General features: G+C 34.6%; 2 protein-coding genes across 2 annotated transcripts; one reads left to right on the plus strand and one right to left on the minus strand.

Moving 5' to 3' along the window:
* The first annotated feature begins 4 nt into the window (after positions 1–4).
* On the plus strand, positions 5–14,939 carry LOC134281573 (RNA exonuclease 5-like). Its single transcript, XM_062764009.1, has 14 exons — positions 5–192; positions 930–1,172; positions 1,436–1,599; positions 2,334–2,460; positions 2,758–2,848; positions 3,120–3,308; positions 3,618–3,703; positions 3,906–4,024; positions 5,340–5,478; positions 5,703–5,803; positions 6,594–6,682; positions 8,350–8,583; positions 10,970–11,163; positions 14,796–14,939. Exons 1-14 carry the CDS (start codon positions 115–117, stop codon positions 14,937–14,939), a joined length of 1,998 nt encoding a protein of 665 aa, XP_062619993.1. The 5' UTR covers positions 5–114.
* A 3,570-nt stretch (positions 14,940–18,509) lies between these two features.
* LOC134281588 (N-alpha-acetyltransferase 60-like) lies at positions 18,510–27,109 on the minus strand. Its single transcript, XM_062764024.1, has 6 exons — positions 26,983–27,109; positions 23,389–23,622; positions 22,939–23,068; positions 22,442–22,538; positions 21,676–21,910; positions 18,510–21,257 (listed from the first exon to the last, which is right to left on the minus strand). Exons 2-6 carry the CDS (start codon positions 23,496–23,498, stop codon positions 21,134–21,136), a joined length of 696 nt encoding a protein of 231 aa, XP_062620008.1. The 5' UTR covers positions 23,499–23,622; positions 26,983–27,109; the 3' UTR covers positions 18,510–21,133.
* Between the last annotated feature and the right edge of the window lie 17 nt (positions 27,110–27,126).

Here is a 27,126-nt window from a genome sequence, read left to right on the forward strand (position 1 = left end):
TGATTTTGCTAACCATTTTAACATTGACATTCAACATGTGTCTGTGATAAATAAAGTCGAGTGCAGGTTGTAGAGCTCAAAATTCATGCTTTAATTCAAATTAAAGACAAGAACATGGAGACAAAAAGAGAAAAGAGACTAGAGGCAAAGAAAAGAAAAGCAGCTGCTTTCTTACAACTTGTCAAAAAAGAGGTGAGTAAGGAGACTTTATTTCTCTTCCGAGAGGAGAAAAATGCTTTTTATAATTGCCTTTTCTGCTTGTCAAATATTTTCAACAGGTGAAAATCAATATGAAATGATGAATTTGTTAATTATTTTAAACTTAAGTTTTTATAGAGGTACATGTAATTAAACTGACTGGATAAGTAGCCATATTATTAACCTGTTAACTAATATCAACAGTTGTGTATTGCATCTGGGCACTACACTACAGTGAGTTATGATATATTAAAAACAGAAGGTACACGTTGGAATGATATATCATCATTTCAAGGTTTGATCCATAAAACTGTCACATCTATCTTCCCTCCACAACATTTAAGTAAAAAATGTAATGTTTTTGGCCGGGGACATTGGCCTGGGTAGCTCAGTGATGCAGGAGTTCAATTCCTGGTCCAGCCATACATCTTTTCCCTTAATCCTGCTACTTATTTGGTGCCACTGACAACCCCTGGTATTGCAGTTGAAAGTCCTGCGAGGGGATAATTAGAACTTGGCTTTTGTCTTCGAGGGTGAAGACCATTTAAGGAGGAGAGGAATGTAATGGTTTGGGCCATAGGAATCTGCTTGGGTAGCTCAAACAGTTGACCCCTTGAAAATATGTGATTTTACAGTAACTTTCTTTATAAGATATTTATATTACTGGTAGATAGATATAATGGTGTTTTACAGTTTTAAACATACAATAATAGATGTAGTACAAATTTCAGGAAGAATATGTTGTAAATGAAAAGAAAATCAAATTGGAGGATTCCCAGTCAAATAATGAAAGTCCAGCAGCTTCAGGGGGCACTGGAAATACATATTCAGCACCTTCGGGTAGCAGTGGTAATAAAACTCCAGCTCCTTCAGGGAGTGGTGGGAATAAAAATCCCCAGAATTTCCAGCAGATGGCAGAGGATGAACTTCTCAGACTCAGACAAGCATTACGAGAAAGACAGAAATTATCAATGGTATGGATTGTATATTTTGTTTTCACCTATGAAAAGTGTTTTAAGATTAGAATTTATTATCATGAAGAATAAATTTTTTATAAGCAATGGATTATAAAAGTTTGGCTCATATTTAAAAAAATGAAGATTTCATATTGCCTATTTAAAAAAATATGTTTGCCTCATGTTACTAATAAAAATTACAATTTCTGCCTATATACAAAGTTAATCTGGGACTCAGTAAAGCTAAACAACTTATCAAATTTTTTTCACATCACTTGTAGGAAAAGCCGAAAGTGTTCTTGACTCTGGAAGAAATGGCAAGGGAAAATGTTCCAAGCTTTAAAACAGACCTTGAGGAAGAAGACATCCCTCCTTTGTTTATCAGTGATATACAGAGTCTTATTTTATTTGCTGTACAGAAATCTGCATGTAGAATGAAACCCAGGTATGAAATTTTGCTCTAACCTTTTAACATTTAACTAGGACCCAGTACTTACAGTTCAGAATAAAAATATATACTATGTATGTTCATAGATTTCCCTGTAATACTATAGGGATTAATCTAGGGCACATTTACTACCTGAGATATCATTTTACATGTAATTAATAAAAATCTCAAATATTTTTTTCATTCATAAAAACTGAAAATTTTTAATAAAGTAAAATTTTTCAGTATATGAGAAATATGGTTTCACTTTGCTACTTTATACTCTTTAAATGGTCATAAAAATGCTGAAATTCAATTGGCACTAGCATGAGTGGTTCCTAGACATCTGATTTTAATTTTCTAAGGGTGGATTGAAAAGATATCCCTGCTTAATGACATTTTATTACAGTGGCAAAATTGTGATCCGCTTGAAAAGTGGGAGGGTATATAAAGGGATGTTTACTTTTGGGTATTTAACTCCTTTTGAAGGAAATTTAATGAAACTTTCACAGATTCTTAATATTGCCATTGTGCACCTCCTATTTTACCAGTATATTTTTGATTTTCCAGAGCAAAACACACTGCCATTATATTCATATGGGAACATGTATGAAAATACATGAATGAAAAAAAAATTGATATTGTGTTTAAATTTACATCGAATAACACAGAGAGTGATTAACAAGTAAGTCAGTATAATTTATTTAAACACAAGGAATGCATAAAACATGAGCTTATTTTCTCTTGTACAGATGGTGCAAATTACTTCGAGGAGGAAAAGTGGCCAGTATTGTCGTGATGGTGTTGAGTGGTGTCAGTAATACAGAGCTCAAAAAATATCCAGACTCATTTCCCACACTCAAAAATCAATTTCAAATAGTAAGTATATGATAAATATTGAATACCTGGTACATACCAGCCACATAAAAGTAAATTATAGCAAGTTATTTTAGCAAGGTGCAAATTTTCATTTCATTTAAAATTTTAATCACAGGCAGATTCATGGCTAAAATAAAGAAGTATTTTCAATTAAGCAAAACGTCATTACACCTTAAGAAAAAATAAAATGTAATATGTGAAATGTAATTGCAAGTTTTTCATTGCAACTTTCCTGTAAATTCTTATCATGTATTCTTGTGAGTTCTTTTGAGTTTTGTTATATTTTTTAACTTTCAGTTTATAGATATAGTAAACCCTTCTCAGTATGCTAGAACAGTGCCATCAGAACTATTCTGTATTCTGCCTCCAAGACATCAAAGGATTGTGGGTAGGAATATTCACATATAATCAAAACTTAATGAATTTGTTTGTCATTGAGTATTTTGCTCAAACATACATCAACCTTCTTAGTACTTGTACTTTTACTATTAATTCTTATTTTTATTATGATTCTTGAATATGAATTTTAGATATGAGTTTAAAAATAGATACCATATAAAAACCATAATATTCATTAATATTCGTTAAAATCTTTAGTTTTCACCATACAACATCATGAATGTTTTTACAAATGTGCTTTTCTTTTTGTCTTTGTAAAGCATCAAAATCTGTTGCAAAGAAAAAAGTTGATAAAGAAAAAGAAGCAGAATCCTCCAACAAACCTGATCCTCCTGAGGAGGCAGAGCCCCCTCTACATAAAGACGACGCCTTCCCTCGGACTTCTCTCCTACTAAATACAGCCCAGTTAATGCAGGAAAAGTACCCCCTACCTGTTCAGTACTGCAATAGTAAGATTGTCAGCCATTGACCATTATAATGATAATAATGTAGATAATATTAAAACACATTTCAACTACCAGTGTGTAAATTTGTTGACAGAGAAATGGTTAGAAGCTAAAAAATGAATGTGTTGTTATAATGACAAAAACACTTCACTTTAAACATGAAATATTACTGTACCACTAAAAGAAATGCCCTATACTTGAAAGGTTTGATAAAATCTTTTGAAACTGAAAAAAGAGCAAGGATTTTTCTTAGCTATGTATATTTTATTTTATATAGAAACTTTTCTGCAATATGTAATTGACTTTTGACAGTAAATCCAGTCAACTTTAAATTCACCAAAGAAGATTATTCCCCAGTTGATGACCACAGTCCAATGTTTGCCTTGGATTGTGAAATGGTGAGGATATATCAAATGCTTCATTATGTTTTATGTTTCCCCCCTTTCTGTGTGTACTGAGCAGAATTAATTATGGTAGTTTTCTGTGATGGAATATAGGTTATTCTTCATGTTCTTGTAAAGTCATTTCTGTCTATTGGGTTTACCAATAAGAGGAATGATTGTGTAAACATACAACTAAATTTGAAATCTTTATTTACAGTGTTTGACAGTAGCCAGGCAGTTGGAGTTGACTCGAGTATCTATTGTAGATGAGAAGTTAGAAGTTTTGTATGATACACTGGTAAAACCTCACAACAGAATAATCAACTATCTCACTGAGTAAGTCTCAATCATCAACTATCTCACTGAGTAAGTCTCAATCATCAACTATCTCACTGAGTAAGTCTCAATCATCAATTATCTCATGGAGTAAGACTCAATCATCAAACATCTCACTGAGTAAGTCTCAATCATCAATTATCTCACTGAGTAAGTCTAAATCATCAACCATCTCACTGAGTAAGTCTCAATCATCAATTATCTCACTGAGTAAGTCTCAATCATCAACTATCTCACTGAGTAAGTCTCGGTCATCAAACATCTCACTGAGTAAGTCTCAATCATCAATTATCTCACTGAGTAAGACTTAATCATCAAACAACTCACTGAGTTAGTCTCAGTTATCAATTATCTCACTGAGCAAGTCCCAATCATCAAACATCTCACTGAGTAAGTCTCAATGATCAATTATCTCACTGAGTAAGACTCAATTATCAACTTTCTCACTGAGTAAGTCTCAATCATCAATTATCTCACTGAGTAGGTCTCTATCATCTCACTTAGTAAGTCTCAATCATCAATTATCTCACAGAGTAAGACTCAATCATCAATTATCTCACTGAGTAAGTCTCAATCATCAACTATCCTACTGAGTAAGTCTCAAACATCAGTTATCTCACAGAGTAAGACTTTCTCACTGATACGTCTCAGTCATCAATTGTCTCACAGAGTAAGACTCAATCATCAACTATGAGTAAGTCTCAATCATCAATTATATCACAGAGTAAGACTCAATCATCAACTTTCTCACTGAATAAGTCTCAATCATCAATTATCTCACTGAGTAGGTCTCAGACATCAGCTATCTCACTGAGTAAGTCTCAATCATAAGCCATCTCAGTGCATGTAAAAATCAAAGAGACTCATCATCTGTCTCACTTAGTAAGTCTCTATATCAGCCATCTAACTGAGCAAGTCTCAATCATCACTATGGACAAGGTTAAAGTTTTTGCAGACAAGCAAACAGATAGACAGCTAGACAGACGGATGGACATGACAAAAACTATATACCCCCAAATCTTCGATTATGGGGGCATAAAAAGGAATCTAAACTTAACAGTACTGTGTATATTTCAAAAGTGGAGAAATTATCATTTTCTTCTTAAAAACCTTCTGCCACAAAATATAGTTCCTGGCTTAATTGAATGGAATTTAATTGCGTTTTTTCTTTGGATATACATATGTAGTTTAATTAGCATTGTAGAATCCAAATTCAATGTAACAACCTATTTTTTTTGTAGAATTTTACAAAAAACTTTTCAGACCAAAATCTGCACAAAAGCTCAGGATCGAACCTCCTTAATTTGTGTTTTAGGTTTAGCGGTATTACAAAGGCTTTGCTGGATCCAGTCACCACGCGGTTGTCAGACGTACAGAAGAAAATCCAGGAAATTCTGCCGGCTAACGCTATTCTATGTGGTCAGTCATTAGGGGGAGACTTAAAAGCCATCAAGGTAAAAAAATGTTGTTTGAAGTAATGAAAAAAATTAACAAATACTGCATGCATTTTGGACTTCCTTTAAGTATAAAATCAGTTTGAGTCAGGTTTACATGTAAATGATACGTTGGAAGTGTTCCTAGCTGTCATAAAAGTTCTTCAAATCAAGAATAGAAAGTGTTAGTATTCTTCATGTTGATTAGTATTCCCTTTGCGTTATTAATTGCTCTATCATTACAGATGTACCACCCCTATGTGATAGACACAAGTTGTATATACAACCTGTCAGGACGACCTGGAATGAAGACTGGTCTGAAGAAGCTCACAGAAATGTTCATCAAGTAGGTTTTACAGGCATTCTAAGTTAACAGTAATTTACAGCATGAATCAGCTAAAATACTAGATTTTCAGTGTATTGTTGCACAATTAACATTAGAACAAATGGAAGTCATTAAAAATTCACTCATATTGAATGTTATTATGAATGTGAATACTGTATTCATTTTTTTCCTCTCTTAGGTGTATAGATGACACTTTGCAATTAGCATGAATTCACTATAGGCATGTTTATTATGTAGCAGTTAGGGTAATATGGTAGCTAAGTGGTAGAGCACCTGACAAGTAATGCTGGAGTCCCATGTTTGCTCCCCAGTTCAGCCATATATTTTCCTTGTGCATTTCTCTTTTCCAACTACAGTAAAACTTGCTTATAACAAAGTGCCCAGGACATACAATTTTGCTTTGTTATAAGCGTGCTTTGTTATAAGCGTAATTTGTTACATCCGTTAAGTTTGCAATAAATTTTTCATAGTCGAGAGGAATGAAAAATACTTTGCTGTAAGCATCAATTCATTATGAGTGTGTTCGCTAGAAGCATGTTTTACTGTACAATTATAAGCAAGCTTTATATGTTACAATTGAGGCATTTTTTTGTTCTATTTTATGAAATAAAGCACTAATTAAGGGCCAAAATATGTTTCCCATATTAAATATATATATATATATATATATATATATATATATATATATATGTATGGTATGTCTGAATACATGCAGTGTAATATTACGTTATATTATTTTAAACATTTTAAGGTACATATTTTATACAGTACACATGTAATTTGTTTACAGGGAGGCAATTCAGGAAGGAAAACAAGGTCACGATTCAGTGGAGGACTCAGTAGCCACAATGAAACTGGTTAAACATAAACTCAAACATAGTATGTATAGATACCGTAAACACAAACTCAAACACAGTATGTATAGATAAACACAAACTCAAACACAGTATGTATTGCTGGAAAAACCCGCACTCAAACAGTACAATATTATTGCTACATGTACATGTATTGTGATGTTTTCACTAAAACAAGAGGCCCAAGGGCCACAGCGCTCACCTGAGCAAAAGCACATATCAGATCAGAACTTAAAGTTTACTGAGGTTGGGGGGGGGGGGGGCTTGAATTTTAACACCCCAGAGGATCATGATTTAAACAAACTAGAATCTACACTACCTGAGGATGATTCCATATAAATATTACTAATCATGGCTTTGAAGTACTTGAAAAGAAGATTTTGAAAGGTTTCCCTATATATTCCTATGTAAAACTTTGGTTGGCCATTGTGGCCCCACCCTACCCCCAGGGGTCATGATTTGAATAAACTTAAATCTACACTACCTGAGGATAATTTCACATGAGTTTCATCTTTCCTGTCTCAATGGTTCTTGAGAAGAGGATTTTTTATAGATTTTTTCCTATATACTCCTATGTAAAACTTTGGTCGGCCATTGTGGCCTCAACCTACCCCCCGGGGGTCATGATTTAAACAAACTTGAATCTACACTATCTGACGATGCTTCCACATGAGTTTCATCTTTCCTGGCCCAGTGGTTGTTGAGAAGAAGATTTTTAAAGATTTTCCCTATATACTCCTATGTAAAAATTTGGTCGGCCATTGTGGCCCCACCCTACCCCCGGGGGTCATGATTTGAACAAACTTGAATCTACACTATCTGAGGATGCTTCCAAATGAGTGTCATCTTTCCTGGCCCAGTGGTTCTTGAGAAGAAGATTTTTAAAGATTTTCCCTATATACTCCTATGTAAAACTTTGGTCGGCCATTGTGGCCCCACCCTACCCCCGGGGGTCATGATTTGAACAAACTTGAATCTACACTATCTGAGGATGCTTCCACATAAGTTTCATCTTTCCTGGCCCAGTGGTTGTTGAGAAGAAGATTTTTAAAGATTTTCCCTATATACTCCTATGTAAAACTTTGGTCGGCCATTGTGGCCCCACCCTACCCCCGGGGGTCATGATTTGAACAAACTTGAATCTACACTATCTGAGGATGCTTCCACATGAGTTTCATCTTTCCTGGCCCAGTGGTTCTTGAGAAGAAGATTTTTAAAGATTTTCCCTATATACTCCTATGTAAAACTTTGGTCGGCCATTGTGGCCCCACCCTACCCCCGGGGGTCATGATTTGAACAAACTTGAATCTACACTATCTGAGGATGCTTCCACATGAGTTTCATCTTTCCTGGCCCAGTGGTTCTTGAGAAGAAGATTTTTTAAAAATGCCATTAATTTTTCACTAATTCATTATTATCTCCCCTTGGAAGAGGGCGTGGCCCTTCATTTGAACAAACTTGAATCCCCTTTACCTAAGGACACTTTGCGGCAAGTTTGGTTGAAATTGGCCCAGTGGTTCTTGAGAAGAAATGGAATATTAAAATTAAAATGTTAAATAAATTGAAGAATTGACCAAAGATAAGAATCAAAATTTAAAAAAAAAAAAGGTCCATGCTAGAAAAATGAGGAGAAAATTAGCAGAACTAGTCCAGCTTTGCTGTTCTTCTAATGCTGAATGCTGTTTTTAACAGACATTAACTATGGAGATGTAAGAATGGGGTGGACAGTGGCAGACAATAATCCAACAGAAGAACAAACAGAGGGAATGGGGTCAGAGTTCAAACTCTTAAACGTGGAAGAACCTGAAGAGAATTCTAGACCTGACACCCCTGAGAAACACATTGTAGCAAGACAGAAGGCTTTCTTTAGAATGGAGTCCTATTTTTACAGCATGTTTGAAGTTCTACAGAAATATGGCTTGACAGGTAATAAAAGAGATATGGCTTTCTTACTGTGTGTGTATTCACACACTTACATGTATCATGGCCCGCTCTGCGGGCGCCCTATAGTGATCAGTCTATCTGTCCATCTATCCGTCCGTCTGTCCAAGATCTCTTGTCCAGAGCATATCTTCTTTCTCCTTGGCCCAATCTGGCGTATACTACACCCGCAGAGTGTCTCTCAGTAAAGGGTGTGCAGTGACCTTGAACTAAGGTATACTGTACAGCAGGAAATTAACTCGCGGAGTTAATATTCGCTATATTCGCGGAAAAAGAAATTCCGCGAATTCAACATACAGTGAATAATTCTTGAAAAGATTTATAAGGATAAACTGAAATTTCATCTGTGATTAGATGTAGACTGTCATTATAATTATGAGAATGTATACAAACATGTAGTTCTTGGTGTTTTGTAAAGCTTATTAATTGTTAAATTAATTTCTATAGCTAATGATTACGGTAGTTTTGCCATCTAGTAGACGTGCAATGTAATTATTGAATTAAACAAGCTTGTATAATTTCACCCGTGCATATCACTCAGACATTACCTTTAATCAAGGCACTTGCAAAGTAAACAGGATAAAGACAATTAATTAATTTCAATTATATGATGAAAAGTTCAACAACTACTATATATTTTTTTTTTTTTATTTGGACTCGGAAATAAAAAATATTCTGAATGCATAAAATTATTTTGACTTCAAATCGGGATCAGTCCGGTGTTTCGTTATTATTTAATCGGGCTCAAAATTGACACAATATATAGACTTGCCTTTCCTGTCTGATATGCGCGATATACATGAACAGACTTTCGTAAGATAGAGACTGAAACTAAAGGTTCACACAATATATAACTAAAGAAAAATGCTTGCAAGTACTGTTTAAAAAATGTATGGTTTTTTCCTTTCCGCGAATTCAAACGACCGCGATTTGCTGAAAATTGAACACATCACAATCTTTTCCGACCGCGATTTTAACCTGCTATACAGTAGGTAAAAGTAGAATTATATGAAAAATCCTTGTCCGGAGCATATCTTTTCTCCCCTTGGTCCAATGTGGTTCATACTTCACTCACAAAGTACCACTGGTCAGTGGATGTGCTTCTAGGTCAAAGGTTATGGTAAAAAATAGACTTTCTGTTTAAAATCTTTGTTTGGTGCACAATTTTTTTCCTTTAAGTCCAATTGATCATCGTCATGAAACCCAAAAATCTGACAGTTATTCCTTATATTTATATGCCCTTAATTCCGCAAATTCACGTGCTACAAGACCCGCTTCTGTCTCTTAAGTTACCCTCGGCATGTGATTTATTTCAACCGCGCCTATCGATGAACCAGTAGATTTAGTAGAAATAAAGTATACCATTTGTTATTCTATCTCAGACAAAGACATTAGAAATGTAAATATACTCACCGTCAATAGAAACGCAACACCCTAATTTTAGGGGTGAAAATTATATACGGGATATAACTACATGTATGTACCAAAAAAGTTAGGAAATCTTTTACTTTGCCAAATCAGTTATTTAACGGTTGAATGATTTTCATTCCATTACCGGAAGTTGATTTTTTAGCTCCCTGAACAGAAATCAAAAATTAGCATTTTTAATAAAATTATTGACAATATTTTGGGTTTTCAAGGTTTTGTACTTGTTAATTATAAGTCTTGTACTCAAAGTCCGGAAAAAATATCCTTCTTTCTCTTCCGGATGTGATGCCTGTATTTCCTCAAAGTAACTGAAAACACGCATTTTCATTGCTAATGTTGGAAATTTTCAAAATAAAGAAAAGGGAGAGCTACAGATGCAAATATACACTACATAACGACTTTTCGGGCTCATGTGTTTCAAAAGCATGAATGACAGTTCCTTGACCGGAAGTCCAAGGGTTACTACACTACGCCAAATTAGAGAAAATTCGACCTCAGTATCTGAAAAACAGGCATTTAAAAAAGGACAAGAATATTTATTTTGCTCAGATTAAGACATTGATAAACTTAATGCATGGTAGAATTCGGGCTGCTTATGTTGTACATGGCGGACTAGCACGTTTTAATTGAATGGTCGGAAGGGGGGATGTTTTAGAGTTATGTGTTACTTTATAAGGTTTAAAGATAAGATTAAGAATGAATACATAAATTTAAAAAGTAAATTTACAAAGCAATGATACTTCATTTAAACTTTAAATGTTATCTTTTTTGGTACATAGTTATATCCTGTATATAATTTTCACCCCTAAAATTAGGGTGTTGCGTTTCTATTGACGATGAGTATATTTTGTTTTATACAGATTTGCAAATGACACTACATTGTTCAAATTTGCTGTTCATTTTTGAATTTTATTATTATTGAAGTTTGTTTTTTAAATTTTAGCTGCCATGGTAACAGATCAGGAGACTGTTCAGAAGTTTGGAATGGACAATGGAGTGGTTGCTATAGGATCAGACTCTGATAAAAAGACTAAATCACTGGTGAAATCTCATGTGCAGTTTCATGACTTTGTGTACAATAGTTTTGACAACTACCTTTCTCACATAGGAGTGGAAGAAACAGAAGAGTCAAAATCGGTAAGTCTGGACCACAATAAAAAGAATGCTTTTCTCTTTGAAGTAGGGTGCATGTGTTTTGTACATTATTGGGAGATGAAACTTGGTTATAGCAAAGCCCTAGGGGATTCTGGATTCACTTTGCTATTCTGTACTTTGTTATTTCTGTGTAGCAAATTCATTGAAATATATTATAGTAAATTTGCAATGTTCAAGTTTTCTCCAACTATGGCTACCAATATAATCAGGAAGTATTAAATACAAAATGAGTTTTTACACTCATATAAATCAGGCCAAGCTTAGAAAATTCTTTGTTTGCAGTTGCTGACCTGTTAGACTGGGTAGGTAGGTAGGCATTCTTTTTTAGCTCACCTGAGCCGAAGGCTCAAGTGAGCTTTTCTGATCACATTTTGTCCGGCGTCCGTCTGTCTGTCCGTCTGTCTGTCTGTCTGTCCGTAAACTTTTCACAAACTTCTTCTCAAGAACCGCTGGGCCAATTTCAACCAAACTTGCCACAAAGCATCCTTGGGTAAAGGGGATTCAAGTTTGTTCAAATGAAGGGCCACGCCCTTTTCCAAGGGGAGATAATTACGAATTAGAGAAAAATTAATGGCATTTTTAAAAAATCTTCTTCTCAATAACCACTGGGCCAGGAAAGATGAAACTCACGTAGAATCATCCTCAGGTAGTGTAGATTCAAGTTTGTTCAAATCATGACCCACGGGGCTAGGGTGGGGCCAAAATGGCCGACCCAAGTTTTACATAGGAATATATAGGAAAAATCTTTAAAAATCTTCTTCTCAAGAACCACTGGGCCAGGAAAGATGAAACTCATGTGGAATCATCCTCAGGTAGTGTAGATTCAAGTTTGTTCAAATCATGACCCCCGGGGCTAGGGTGGGGCCAAAATGGCCTACCAAAGTTTTACATAGAAATATATAGGAAAAATCTTTAAAAATCTTTTTCTCAAGAACCACTGGGCCAGGAAAGATGAAACTCATGTGGAATCATCCTCAGGTAGTGTAGATTCAAGTTTGTTCAAATCATGACCCCTTCGGGGCTAGGGTGGGGCCAAAATGGCTGACCCAAGTTTTACATAAGAATATATAGGAAAAATCTTTAAAAATCTTCTTCTCAAGAACCACTGGGCCAGGAAAGATGAAACTCATGTGGAATCATCCTCAGGTAGTGTAGATTCAAGTTTGTTCAAATCATGACCCCCGGAGCTAGGGTGGGGCCAAAATGGCCTACCAAAGTTTTACATAGAAATATATAGGAAAAATCTTTAAAAATCTTCTTCTCAAGAACCACTGGGCCAGGAAAGATGAAACTCATGTGGAATCATCCTCAGGTAGTGTAGATTCAAGTTTGTTCAAATCATGACCCCCGGGGCTAGGGTGGGGCCAAAATGGCCCACCCAAGTTTTACATAGGAATATATAGGAAAAATCTTTAAAAATCTTTTTCTGAAGAACCACTTGGCCAGGAAAGATGAAACTCATGTGGAATCATCCTCAGGTAGTGTAGATTCAAGTTAGTTCAAATCATGACCCCCGGGGCTAGTGTGGGGCCAAAATGGCGGACCCAAGTTTTACATAGGAATATATAGGAAAAATCTTTAAAAATCTTCTTCTCAAGAACCACTGGGCCAGGAAAGATGAAACTCATGTGGAATCATCCTCAGGTAGTGTAGATTCAAATTTTTTCAAATCATGACCCCCGGAGCTATGGGGCCAAAATGGCCTACAAAGTTTTTGAAATATATAGGAAAAATCGTTAAAAATCTTTTTCTGAAGAACCACTGGGCCAGGAAAGATGAAACTCATGTGGAATCATCCTCAGGTAGTGTAGATTCAAGTTAGTTCAAATCATGACCCCGGGGCTAGTGTGGGGCCAAAATGGTGACCCAAGTTTTACATAGGAATATATAGGAAAAATCTTTAAAAATCTTCTTCTCAAGAACCACTGGGCCAGGAAAGATGAAACTCACGTGGAATCATCCTCAGGTAGTGTAGATTCTAGTTTGTTCAAACATGACCCCCGGGGCTAGGGTGGGGCCAAAATGGCCGACCCAAGTTTTACATTGGAATATATAGGAAAAATCTTTAAAAATCTTCTTCTCAAGAACCACTGGGCCAGGAAAGATGAAACTCATGTGGAATAATCCTCAGGTAGTGTAGATTAAAGTTTGTTCAAATCATGACCCCTTCGGGGCTAGGGTGGGGCCAAAATGGCGGACCCAAGTTTTACATAGGGATTTATAGGGAAAAATCTTTAAAAATCTTCTTCTGAAGAACCACTGGGCCAGGAAAGATGAAACTCATGTGGAATCATCCTCAGGTAGTGTAGATTCAAGTTTGTTCAAATCATGACCCCTGGAGCTAGGGTGGGGCCAAAATGGCCTACCAAAGTTTTACATAGAAATATATAGGAAAAATCTTTAAAAATCTTCTTCTCAAGAACCACTGGGCCAGGAAAGATGAAACTCATGTGGAATCATCCTCAGGTAGTGTAGATTCAAGTTTGTTCAAATCATGACCTCCGGAGCTAGGATGGGGCCAAAATGGCCGACAACTTCTACATAGGAATATATAGGAAAAATCTTTAAAAATCTTTTTCTGAAGAACCACTGGGCCAGGAAAGATGAAACTCATGTGGAATCATCCTCAGGTAGTGTAGATTCAAGTTTGTTCAAATCATGACCCCTGGAGCTAGGATGGGGCCAAAATGGCCTACCAAAGTTTTACATAGAAATATATAGGAAAAATCTTTAAAAATCTTCTTCTCAAGAACCACTGGGCCAGGAAAGATGAAACTCATGTGGAATCATCCTCAGGTAGTGTAGATTCAAGTTTGTTCAAATCATGACCTCCGGAGCTAGGATGGGGCCAAAATGGCCGACCCAACTTCTACATAGGAATATATAGGAAAAATCTTTAAAAATCTTTTTCTGAAGAACCACTGGGCCAGGAAAGATGAAACTCATGTGGAATCATCCTCAGGTAGTGTAGATTCAAGTTAGTTCAAATCATGACCCCTGGGGCTAGGGTGGGGCCAAAATGGCTGACCCAAGTTTTACATAGGGATTTATAGGGAAACCTTTTAAAATCATCTTTTCAAGTACTTCAAAGCTATGATTAGTGTCATAAAATATTAATATGGAATCATTTAGGCAGTGTAGATTCTAGTTTGCAAATCATGAACCCCTATAAAACGTAAACTTTCAGTTCTGATCTGATATGTGCTTTTTCCTAGCCAATGGGCTCAGGTGAGCGTTGTGGCCCCTGGGCCTCTTTTTTTTTTTTTTTGAAAAAAAAAATATCATATTTTTGTTAGATAACAAATGATGAGCTTTTCCATGTTTTCTTAAGGCCTACTAAACATGAGTAAGCTCCACTCTTGTTATAAACCACTGATTGATAACACCAATCAAAGATTGAAAATGAAACAGTTTCAATATTCTAAAAAATTGAAGAAGAAAAAAAATTACAAAATGGCTAAAACAAAAGTTTGGGTCAGGTGCATTTTCAGTGGGTCGGTAGGCACTGCAAACAAACTAATTTTTATTTTAGGCCTCAGGGGTACAGTATTCAATTCTCCATGTGGATGCAATTTTTTCCTATAGATTCTAAGTGTTATTCCCTTTCTTTACAGAGTTGTTTACAAAAAATGGACAAAAGAGTAGGAAAGATTCTTAAGAATGTGAAACAGAACTCTTTGGTAATTGTGATAGTGCCAGGACGGTCTGAAGCAGGAAAAGAACATACTGGGACTGCATTTGTCAAAATAAAAGAATAAAAAAAAAACTGTCCTTGTTTTTTTTTATGCCCCGCCATGAATATGCCGGGGCATATAGTGTTTATCATGTCTGTCTTCCATCCTTCCGTCTTTCCGTCCTTCTCCTTCCGTCTGTCCTTCCATCACACTTTGCGTTTAGTGTGTTCAAAGCTCAGTTTCAAAGAAACTGTCCAAGATATTTTCATCAAACTTCATGTGCTGATAGATATAGGTGAGAGCTATGCAACTGCATCAACATTTTTTAACCTTGACCTTTCTTTTGACCTTGACCACACTTTTCTTAAATTAGTGTTTAGCTCAGTTTTAAACATATCATTCAAGATGGTGTTACATGTATCAAACTTCACATGTTGATACATACTGATGAGAGCTATTCAACTGCCTCACCATTTTGATCTTGACCTTTCCTTTGACCTTGACCTCACTTATCTTTAATTAGTGTTCAGCTCAATTTTTTAAAGATACCATTCTAGATATTTTTATCAGACTTCATATGTTGATACATATTGATGAGAGATATGCAACTGCATCAACATTTTTGACCTTGACCTTTCCTTTGACCTCACTTTTCCTAAATCAGTGTCAAATTTCATATGCTGATACTACTGATGTAAGCAATTTAACTGCATCAACATTTTGACATTGACATTTTATTTGACCTTGACCTTTCCGTTGATCTTGACCCCACTTATCTTAAATTAGTGTTTAGTTCAGTTTTAGAGATACCATTCAAGATATTGTTATCAAACTTCATATGCTGTTACATACTGACGAGAGCAATTCAACTGCGTCAACATTTTTAGCTCTACTGGTCAGAGACCAGAAGAGCTTATGCGATAGTAATGCGTCCGGCGTCCGTCCGTCTGTCCGTCTGTCTGTAAACAATTTTTCAAAATGCTACTCCTCCTACAGTTTTGGTCTAATTTCAATATAACTTGGCACACAAGTAGACTACACTAAGATACATAATTTTGTGTATCGGTTTTTGATTTCGATGAACGGTGTTGCCGTGGTTACTAAAAATAGAAATTTCTGTGAAATTCTTTCAAAATGCTACTCCTCCTACAGTTTTGGTCTGATTTCAGTATAACTTGGCACACAAGTAGACTACACTAAGATACATAATTCTGTGTATCAGTTTTTGATTTCGATGAACAGTGTTGCCGTGGTTACTAAAAATAGAAATTTCTGTAAAATTCTTTCAAAATGCTACTCCTCCTACAGTTTTGGTCTGATTTCAGTATAACTTAGCACACAAGTAGAATACAATAAGATACATAATTCTGTGTATCGGTTTTTGATTTCGATGAATGGTGTTGCCATGGTTACTAAAAATAGAAATTTCTGTGAAATTCTTTCAAAATGCTACTCCTCCTACAGTTTTGGTCTGATTTCAGTATAACTTGGCACACAAGTAGACTACACTAAGATACATAATTCTATATATCGGTTTATGATTTCGATGAACGATGTTGCCGTGGTTACTAAAAATAGAAATGTCTGTAAAATTGTTTCAAAATGCTACTCCTCCTACAGTTTTGGTCTGATTTCAATATAACTTGGCACACAAGTAGACTACACTAAGATACATAATTCTGTGTATCTAATTTTAATTTTGATGAACGGTGTTGCCGTGGTTACTAAAAATAGAAATGTCTAAAATTGTTTCAAAATGCTACTCCTCCTACAGTTTTGGTCTGATTTCAGTATAACTTGGCACACAAGTAGACTACACTAAGAACATAAAGAGACTTTATCAACGATCATTATTCTATTTAATGCTGTTTATAAAGTCTCAAATCCCAGCTGCTTCAGTACTTTCTCTTCCTTTGCTATAAGTTCAAACCAGTAGAGCTTCAGTCTCGACAGAGACTTCTGGTTTTACCTTTCCTTTGACCTCACTTTTCCTAAATCAGTGTCAAACTTCATATGCTGATACATACTGATGTAAGCAATTCAACTGTAAAATTTTTTCCTTGACCTTTCATTTGACCTTGACCTCACTTTTATCAAATTGTTTTTAAGTCAGTTTTAAAGAAACCATTTATAATATTTTTTTTCAACTTTACATGCTGAAACATACTGATGAGAGCTTTTCAACTGCATCAACAGTTCTTGACCTTGGCATTTCCTTTGACCTTGACCTCATTTTAATGAAATTAGTGTCAAACTTCATATGCTGATACATACTGATGTAAACAATTCAACTGCATCACTATTCAAGGTATTTTGATCAAATTTCATACACTAATACAAATTTTCATGTTGCATTACTAATACACCCTCGGCGGAGCATTCATGTCCTATGGACATATTATACAGTTAAAGAATATTATTGAGGGAGTAAGCAAGATTCCATTTCCCCAAGAGCAAGTCTACTTCCAGAGGCGCTTAATTGCGCCGAGGGAAATAGGCTTGCTCTTGGGGAAATGGAATCTTGCTAACTCCCTCAGTAATATACTTTAACTGTTTTATTATACCGATAAAAACAAGACATTTGAAAAAGTTACATTCACTCGCCATTTCTGTTTTCGTTTGCTACCAGTAAACTGGTTCTTTTTGATTGATATGGGATCAGTTGACTCGCAATGCATTTCAATTCATTAATGAATATTCATGAGTTTATTCGGAACATTTCTAAGTTTGTCGTAAGTTTAAAGAAAATGCTAAGTGTTCTGAATAGGTGTGTATCAGTTCATCAAAAAACTAACTTTTTTTGCAGGGAATCAGTCTGTTTTGCAGGGATTCGGTTTAATCATGGTGAATTTCAGGAAAATCAGCAAAATATATCGATTTACTTTTATATAGTGAAAAATCAGTAGAGGTATAATAATTCTAGTTAATTCCTAAGTTTTGAGAAACAGCAAAAACCATTTCAAATCTTTAATAAAAGCTGTATATCAGTTGAAATGCATATACAGCAAGATATTTTTAAATATTGATGTACAGTTACTTCGGTATCTCGAACTTCAAAATCTCGAATACAGTATCATAAACATGTTGAAGTCCCAACCTTTTATTCTGTAAGTATTTTACCATCAATATCTCGAATCCTCAGATATCTCAAAGTTTTTTTCTAAGACCCATCAGCTGGTTCGAGATAATGAAATTTGACTGTATCTTATACACCGGTAAATCAGTTGCCCATGGGCCACAACACTCACCAGAATTATATTTTTTTTTCTGATAAGTGAAACCCCTTATTGTGGCCTTAAACTAAATACACGTGTTGTGAACATTTCTAATCTACATTTTGGTTGTCAGGAAGTACCCAGTATCCAAATTTAATAAAATTTTTGTTTGTTGTGTACATTGGTTTTCCTGCATAAAATGTTGACCCAATATTGTGATCCAACATCTTTTATTTGAGCAAGCTTGAATCTATGACACATGAGCATGCTTGTATATTGATGAGTTGGGGTCCTACTCCTGAATAATTTGTAGTTATTGGAAAATTGGATTATTTTATCTATTCCTCAAAATTTTCTTTTGGAATCAGATTTAATTCTGACCCTGTTCCATTAATTAAGTTGCAACCAATATGAAGCATATAAAGGAAAATACACATAATAATTTTTGAAATATTTATTTCATTTGTATTTTTAATGAACAAATAACACAAATGGACAATAACTACATGTACATTTGTATTTAAACATATTAATCAACAAACAATTAAAACAGCACAGATTTTATAACATACATCATTACCTGTAACAAGTGACTCCAAATTAAAGCATATTTTCAAACACAAAAATGAAAATGTGCTTTTACAGTTCTATCTATTTCATTTGGTGGTACATATGGACACATACTGGAACCTTTTGGTCATGCATCTATGGTACATTGACAAACAATTTCTAGTTTAACTCTGACATTTTGTTGTTTTATGCCAATTACTTTACAATTATTGTTTTGCTATCCCTATAAAAACGATTTACTACAATCTCTCTTCGAAACTGGGACAGTGATTGAATATTTATCTAGAAAAATACAATAATGTCTCAGAATATAGGAATTAAGTTACATATTAACTATCACAGAAAAAATGTATTTGTTCCGGTGTCAGCACTAAAATGCATAATGGTGTCTCCTTTTATGATATCTTGATGTTTTGAGTCACGACAAGACAAATCTAGACATGAAAAAGATTATATGTACATAATGTTGGATTTCAGATTCAGAGAACATATCACAGAGAATAGAGTGAATTTTGTTAGGAGAAGAGATAGCATGGGGAATATGAACAACTGATGACAATTTCATAAATGTGGGATGTTCAGGAAATGATTTGTGCCAAAAGAAAATGCACAGTTAAACTTCTTGTCTTCATTTGAAGTACTGGAATTGACCAATGGCATGAAAATATATATTAAGATAGCATTTTAAAATACAAGTACAGTGTATTTGCTGTTTGTTTTTTTAAATTGTAATTGTAAACATCTACATGGACAATCAATACAAGTTATTATGAAACAGTAAGCTGAAATGGCCACTCAGACTCAGTCACTTTTACATAAATGTATGTAGAAATCAACATTATGCCCAGAGTAACATTTTACAATGTATATTCTCATTTAAGCAAAAAACATAGTAAAACATCCGAATACAATATCACTGCAACCCATCAACAAAGGTTAGTTACATGGGTTAATATTTTAAAAAGTCAACTCTATTTGATAATTTGTATATCTTAAAAAGGCAAAAAATTAATGGTTTATTAGTTTTGAAAAAGTTCCCAAATTCTAAAGGGAGTTATAAGAACAGCAAGAAAAAAAATGAGATCAGAGTTCTTTTCAATAAATGTTTCCACACAGACACATCCACATGTATACTACATGTACATGTATAATTATGCAATAAAGAATTTCTTATTTGTCACCATGCTTTTTATCAGAAATAATTTTGCATGAAACCATATAAAAACAATTTGATTTGTTTCCTCAAAAACCTTCCCAATTATACTTAACCACATAAAATGTGTAAGATTTGAAAGAGTTACTGTAAACCAACTTTTATTCGCGACAACTTTATTTCGCGATTTACCGGGAATAAACTAGTTCGCGACGATTAATTTTCGCGATCAAGCCTATTTTGGATCTGTTGTTAATAAGCAAATGGACTGTAAGGACCGCTTCACGGCGAGAAATATTCGCGATTATGGGGCTCTCGCAAACATCGCGAAAATTTCTCGCACGCGAATAAAAGTTGGTTTACAGTACCTTTACAACCTTAACTGGTCACTTTTTCTGAATGCTAACAAAGATTAAAATAAATTCTACTCTTAACAATAATGGATGATGCAGAAATTTACAAGTTTTAAGGTTAGTCTAAATAATGATAAAAGAATATAAGAAAGTAAACATATGTGTAATGAATATCAATTTACTTTTGGAAGTAAATTTAAATGACAGATTTATTTAACTGCATATGTTTATTGGTGTATTATTTATACTTTGTATCTGGCCAAATCATGAATATTTAAACCTTACAGATGCTTGTAAATGAGATGAAATCTTGAACACAAATAAGTACAGTACCCTTAGCAGAAAAGACCTATAATGAATTTTTCCTTTATACCCTGCAATGGAGGAATTTATCCTTACCTTTAAAAATAAGAAAAAAACATCTTAAATATGGAAGTTGATCATTAAGTCTTACTGCAAATAGTCTGCATCTTGAATATTTTTCGTTTCATTGTTGTACATGTAAACATATATTAAATAAATATGATTAAATAAATAAAACAAAAAGTAAGAAACACATGGAATCCATTGGAATTGGCACAAAAATATATGTCCTCATCAACTAAATCATGGTAAGCAATAAAATATAAATTTCAACTTTCCTCAGTAAAAGATTGCTTTCAAAAAAATTGAGTCAATAAGCTAGAGCATTTTTTTTTTTATTTCTTGGTTGAGGATAAAGTGATTTGGCCTTTTATTATTTGTTACTACATGTATTTTCAGTAACATCAACTAGAAATTTCTGATAATAAAAAAAAAATCATTAAAATTGACTGCAGGCATCACGACTTCTTTACTTGAGTGATCAGAAAAGTCCACAAGGTTCTAAATATTACTGGAAAATGGAAAGAAAGACCATGGAACTATTTATCTGAAGAATACTTTTGAAATTTTCCCTGATAGGATTATACTTTTTGAGATGCTCCCTGGTAGGGAATGGAATGGTGACTAGTCGGAGGTGGCCCCGGCCAAGAGTCGACAGAACCATCCACGTACGCTTCGTATGATCTGTCGTGGTAGGGCACATGGCTGTAACTTCATCAATAATTCTCCCATATTCATAAAATAATCAGTAACACAGTTAAGGAAATTAATAATTCACAATTACTAGTACAGGTATGTGAAATTTCAAATATAATACAAATATATTTAAAAAACCCATTATGAATTGATCATTACACCTATAATGTATGTTTTCCAAAACTTTTTTGTGTCCTCTAAGCATTTATTAAAGCAGGTAATTAAAATCTAACTTCTGAGTTAATACATCCCCACTTACAAACATTGCAGAGAAAAATCTAAATTAATGTTATTAAGACTGCCCCAGTTATGGATTAAGTTCTAAAGATCAAGGACTATGGATCAATTTCAATTGGAAAGGCTCTTTCAACCTCTGTATCTAGTGTACTGAAAATGGGGCAACATCAGATATTGTTGACATATATTAGATTTGAATTTGTATTGCACAACCAGGCTTTAGTAAAGGATATATAGTGGACCAGGGAGGTTTTCCACCGTTGATGTATAACACATAGAGATACCCATCTCTAGGTTTTCCTTGTATTGAGTAGTAGTAAGGGAGGAAGCTGTGGACATTAAACCGTCGCTTCTCGTAAAACTTTATGGCGATACAATTGCTGGCCAGAACGTGGAGGTATATGGCCTTACAGTTGTACCGATCCTTGGCAGTGAGGTAAGAGATTAAGCTATCCAACAACAAGGAAGCTACAAAAAAGTTAAAATTATTAAAATAAGACAAAAAATTACAAATATGATTGTGTTAACTTTCTGCAGAATGTTTTGGTACGCTGTGGCTTATTTATGTATTTATTGAACATTTATTTTCATGGATTTGGTTGAACATTCAATGCATCAAATAAAAAATTTATTGAAATAAGAAGTGCAGCAACAATTTTTATTAGATGATGCATTGTGAATTTGACAAATTCTTTGAAAATTAATGCCCATGAATATAAATGACTTCACGCAAAAAAAGCTACTTGTAAAATAGATCTTTTCCAGCATTTTTTTTAAGAGGGTGGCTCATTATTTGAACAAACCCCAAGAATGCTTTATGGCAAGTTTGGGTCTTAATGGCACAGTGATTCTTGAGAAGTCAATAATAACTCAGGTGAGCTAAATACGATATGACTCAAACAATACATTTAAATGTTACAGAGGCCATCAGTATATTTTTTTATTTCTGTAACTTTAGTATAAATTATAATTTGGAGTGACTCTTGGTAAAATACATACCTATTCCATGTTTTCTGTAGTCCACCACCACACCCAGGCTGAGAATGTAGGCCACCTGACATGTTGGGGGATAATAGGAGGCCAGGATGTCTGCATCCTACAATGTTACACAATCCCATTACATATTAGTCTAAAAGTATTTTGAATTATAAAGAGGATAATAAGCTTTTTTCCCAATGAGACACAAGTTTTTTTCAGTAAAATAGTGTTATAAGGGATTCATGTTGGCTTTGTCCACTCCAATAATTTAAGATGACTCAATTACTTAGGCAAGTTTAGTTGAAATAAGGCCAAGAGAAAAGATCTGAAAGATGCTCAGATATCAGACAATACACAATACACAACAGACAGCTAAACAGACACAGGGCACTTTTTGATCAGAAAATCTCTTTAAGCATTGGGCTTTGGTGAGCTAAAAACACAGGAACACTCTAGTACTCAGATTGAGAGGGACAAGGTAACTAAATGCTTTTAATAGAATACTTTGTTATCTGAACCTCTTTATTGGTGTTGGCGAGTTGTTTGACCTCGACCACAATAATCCCTATGATTCTGGAATGGAAGGTGGCTGCCAGGGAGTAGAACTTGGGATTAGAAGTTATCTCCTGGTACCAAGTGTCAGGGTATCTGAAAGGTTTTAGTAAATTCTCAAATTATACAGAATAGAATTTATTTTAAAAATCAATTAGCATATGCGGTATCTAGGTTTTTACTTCATTATATAATGCCATTATTTACATGGCTAAATACTGATATATCAAATACATGTACGATGTATATGTCTTGAATCCTTTGGTATCATAAATCATTTTTCTCAATTCCATTAAGTTGAAGTTAAGGAGGCTTGAACTTTTAATGTATATGTAAAATCCTCATTGATAATGGGTGAAATAAATCATATAATAGCATCTGTACACAATACACTCAGTAGAATATACATCACTTACTCAATAGGAAACCATTCTGTACACAGCCTTTTGACTTCTTCAATGTCATTTGGACAGAGAAACCTGAACTGGACCTCACGCTGGACACTGAAGGACATGGGCTGATTCATGTCCACCTCCACAATGTGTTCATTTCCTATATTGACTGTAGGGAGTTACCTCGCAGATTCAGGAAAACATTTTCTCACTTTTTTTCATCTCATTTCAAGGTTCTTTAAATGTAGTCATATTTTCCTGAAAAGAACACAGAAAAGTTAGCATTTTCTCCATCCAAATACTTTAGTTTCATTTTTATGGCAAAAAAATCATATATATATATATTGGTGAATAAGAGGGAAAAAGAAACCAAACGAAAACAATAAGGTCTTCCTTTGGAGACATAAGACCCTAATAATCTAAATAATTTGACATTTAAAAAAACAGGGATGGGACTAGTTAAAATAACCGTCAGGGGCATGATGGAATCAAGTTAGTTTTTAAAATAACTTGTTTAGGTTATTTCACTTATTTATTTATAAACAAAAAAATAACTCATTTGTGTTAATGCTTAAAAAGTAGAATGCCTATCAGTTTTGCAAAAAAAACATTAATATTTTGAGTTTGCTGCTAATTTAAGATGATTAAAGGCTAAGAAAATTGTAAATATATCATGTATATATGTACTTCTTTTAATAGACTCAACAAACCTAATATCTCTTGAGCAGATATGATGATAAAAAAAAAACATAGGTAATCAGAGATTACAGAGCTCACCTCAATGAATGTTGTCTTTAAGTAAGGCAAAGTCACACAATTAACCAACAAAAAGTGTACATTTCAAAAATAAAAATATTTAAGCAATTTTGATCTGATACTTTGAAATAGACCTACATAAAAAATTTAAACTAGTTCTTCTTCATGAAAATGTAATCAAAATCCAGCATATGAAGCAAATTTGAGAGTTTTTTCTTGATTCAACATTTGTATAAGTTTAGTTTATACAATGTTATATGCCTTAAAGTTTTTTGGTATTAGACCTGCACCCATAACTTTTACCAGGTCCATTATCTGAAAAATGTATGTCGAATTCAGCATCCGAAGCAAGTCCAGTAGGGTGCATCCTAAGATGTATCGTCCATGCAAGTTTGGTCAAATAGATTTTTGTGTGTGTACACCAAAAACTTTAACCTGTTTCAACCAGAAAATGATGGTCATAAAAACGAAGCAAGCCCGGTAGTATGCATCCTTAGATGTATCATCCATGCAAGTTTGGTCAACATAGGGCTTATAGTTACTTGGAAATGAATCACTAAACAAAAACTTTAACCTATTCACTCAACCAGAAAATGATGGTCAGATTCAGCATCGAAGCAAGTCTTAAATGCATCCTTAGATGTATCATCCATGCAAGTTTGGTCAACATAGGGCTTATAGTTACTTGGAAATGAAACCTGCACCAAAAACTTTGACCTGTTCACTCAACTGGAAAATGATGGTCAGATTCAGCATCCGAAGCAAGCCTGGTAGTATGCATCCTTAGATGTATCATCCATGCAAGTTTGGTCAACATAGGGCTTATAGTTACATGGAAATGAAACCTGCACCAAAAACTTCAACCTGTTCACTCAACCAGAAAATGTAGGTCAGATTCAGCATCTGAAGCAATGCAGTATGCATCCTTATATTTATCATCCATGCAAATTGGTCAATATAGAGCTTATAGTTATTGGAAATGAAACCTACACCAAAAACTTTAACCTGTTCACTCAACTGGAAAATCATGGTCAGATTCAGCATCCGAAGCAAGCCCGTTAGTATGCATCCTTAGATGTACCATCCATACAAGTTTGGTCAACATAGGGCTTATAGTTACTTGGAAATGAAACCTACACCAAAAACTGCACCAAAAATGTTAACCTGCTCCAAAAACATTAACCTGGTCATTCCTTTGCTGAAATTGCAGTATCTGAAACTTTGACTGGTACAATGAAACACACTAGAACCACCTTCCATGCATGTCTAATCAATATAGGACATAGAAGTACTTAAAAAGAAAACTGCTCCAAAAAACTTAACCTGGGACGCCGACGCCGACACCGAGGGTATTACATAAGCTCCCCCAACTTCGTTGAGGTGAGCTAAAAACCATATTTTTCAAGGAAAAATAATTCCATTACATTAACATTTCAGAGATCAATTACACATCTTCCACCAATTTTGCCAACATTGAGACTAATTTTCCTAAAATCTTTGGGCATTACTGTACAATCTCTATGTCTTACATTTTTTGTGCAAAGCTGTAGCTTTTTGTGCAAGAGTTTTAAAGTGAGGTGGGTTAAGGATGAAATAACTGAAATAAGTTATAATTTGTTGGATTTCAATGTGTTAAATCTAAAAGGTAGATTACTTTTACTGTCATGAACGTTCTCCTTCTACTTAATAAGCCAAGCACAGCATGAATAAAGCTAATCAGATGCCAGTAGATTTACAATAATGAGTAGTAAAGTATCAATAACAGGAATAAGTTACTGAAGAAAAAGCAAAATCAGGGGAAGATAATCCAAAATGTTGACATTTAATAACTGAAACAAATTATTTCAAAAGTAACTTGTTTCCATGATGCCCTTGACTGAATAACCTAACTGTGTCTATCTAGGATGGGACAAGAGGTTAAATCATGTGTCTCAGTGGTTTAAAGAAAAAAATATTATACATTTGAGAAGCATGTTACTGTGGTAGTGTCAGATAAACGGCATCCTACTAGCTTGGGCTAGTGGGTTAACCCTTTAGCTCAATCGGTAGAGCACTGGATTGGCAAGCCAGAGGTCCCAGGTTCGATCCCCAGCAGAGGCAATAAATTGTCTCTGTTCCATTTGGCGCCCAACGTGGGGTCCGGGTGTTCTCTGGCGGGTGAGAGTGATTGTCCCTAGAACTTCGTCCCACAGGTGTCGGCACTCCAAAGAGATGAGGACATTTCATTTTAATGGCAAAAAAAATCATGGTTTGGGCATGCAGTTTCAGTGAATAATAGCTCAAAAAAGAGCACAAAAGCAAGAGGTCTTCCGATCCCCAGCAGAGGCAATAAGACGCTGCCACCAAAATGTAACAGAAACAATTTTTACATTTATAAAAACAGGAATGGGGTAAGGGGTTAAATCATGTACCTCAGTGGTTTAAAGAAAATGTATTATGCATTTAAAAAGCATGTTACTTTAATAATTAGAGTTTGTCCCTAGAGACAGTGTAAATCACAGCAAGACAAATTCATGGCAAGTTAAAAATGAGGTTTCTTTTCAATACAACACCATTTAACATTGAAGTTCTCTCACTAGCAAAATCTATTTGATCAAAAGAACACTTGATGTGTGAATGCTATACATTGACAAAAAATTGAAAAATAAGATACTGCAATTGGTGGCAATGTAAATGTAGATCTATTCCTTGGTGAGGGTGTGCCTGTAATGAAATTTAGTTTTCAACCAATCTGTGCACAGGGTGTGCCTGTTACCCCTACTATAAAAATATATTGGAGCATAAAAGAAGTTTTCAACAAGTCTGTGTCCGATTTGTGACATAACTGCCAATAATCAGCCCACACATAGACTTATTACTCACCTGTGAGGGCTATTATATTGAAATGCAAAGATTTTCATCAATATTTTGAGCTACCTCGTACTAACAAAATAACACAAATATTGCAGAAGGACTTTCTCAGTAAACAATTTCCTTCGTCTGTTTCACAAGAACGCTTGATTTGGA

Source organism: Saccostrea cucullata, unplaced genomic scaffold (genome assembly GCF_032062105.1).
Source record: "Saccostrea cucullata isolate Sc308-1 unplaced genomic scaffold, CSIRO_AGI_Scuc_v1 ctg66, whole genome shotgun sequence".
Classification (NCBI taxonomy): domain Eukaryota; kingdom Metazoa; phylum Mollusca; class Bivalvia; order Ostreida; family Ostreidae; genus Saccostrea; species Saccostrea cuccullata.

Coding starts and splice junctions, on each gene's coding strand:
- LOC134281588 (XM_062764024.1), bottom strand. CDS start 23,498: ATGAATCAGCCCATGTCCTTCAGTGTCCAGCGTGAGGTCCAGTTCAGG. Junction 23,069..23,388: donor ACAGAATGGTTTCCTATTGA/GTAAGTGATGTA, acceptor AAAACCTTTCAG/ATACCCTGACACTTGGTACC. Junction 21,258..21,675: donor AAACCTCCCTGGTCCACTAT/ATATCCTTTACT, acceptor TAACTGTGTTAC/TGATTATTTTATGAATATGG.
- LOC134281573 (XM_062764009.1), top strand. CDS start 115: ATGGAGACAAAAAGAGAAAAGAGACTAGAGGCAAAGAAAAGAAAAGCA. Junction 2,849..3,119: donor AAGACATCAAAGGATTGTGG/GTAGGAATATTC, acceptor GTCTTTGTAAAG/CATCAAAATCTGTTGCAAAG. Junction 6,683..8,349: donor TAAACATAAACTCAAACATA/GTATGTATAGAT, acceptor TGTTTTTAACAG/ACATTAACTATGGAGATGTA.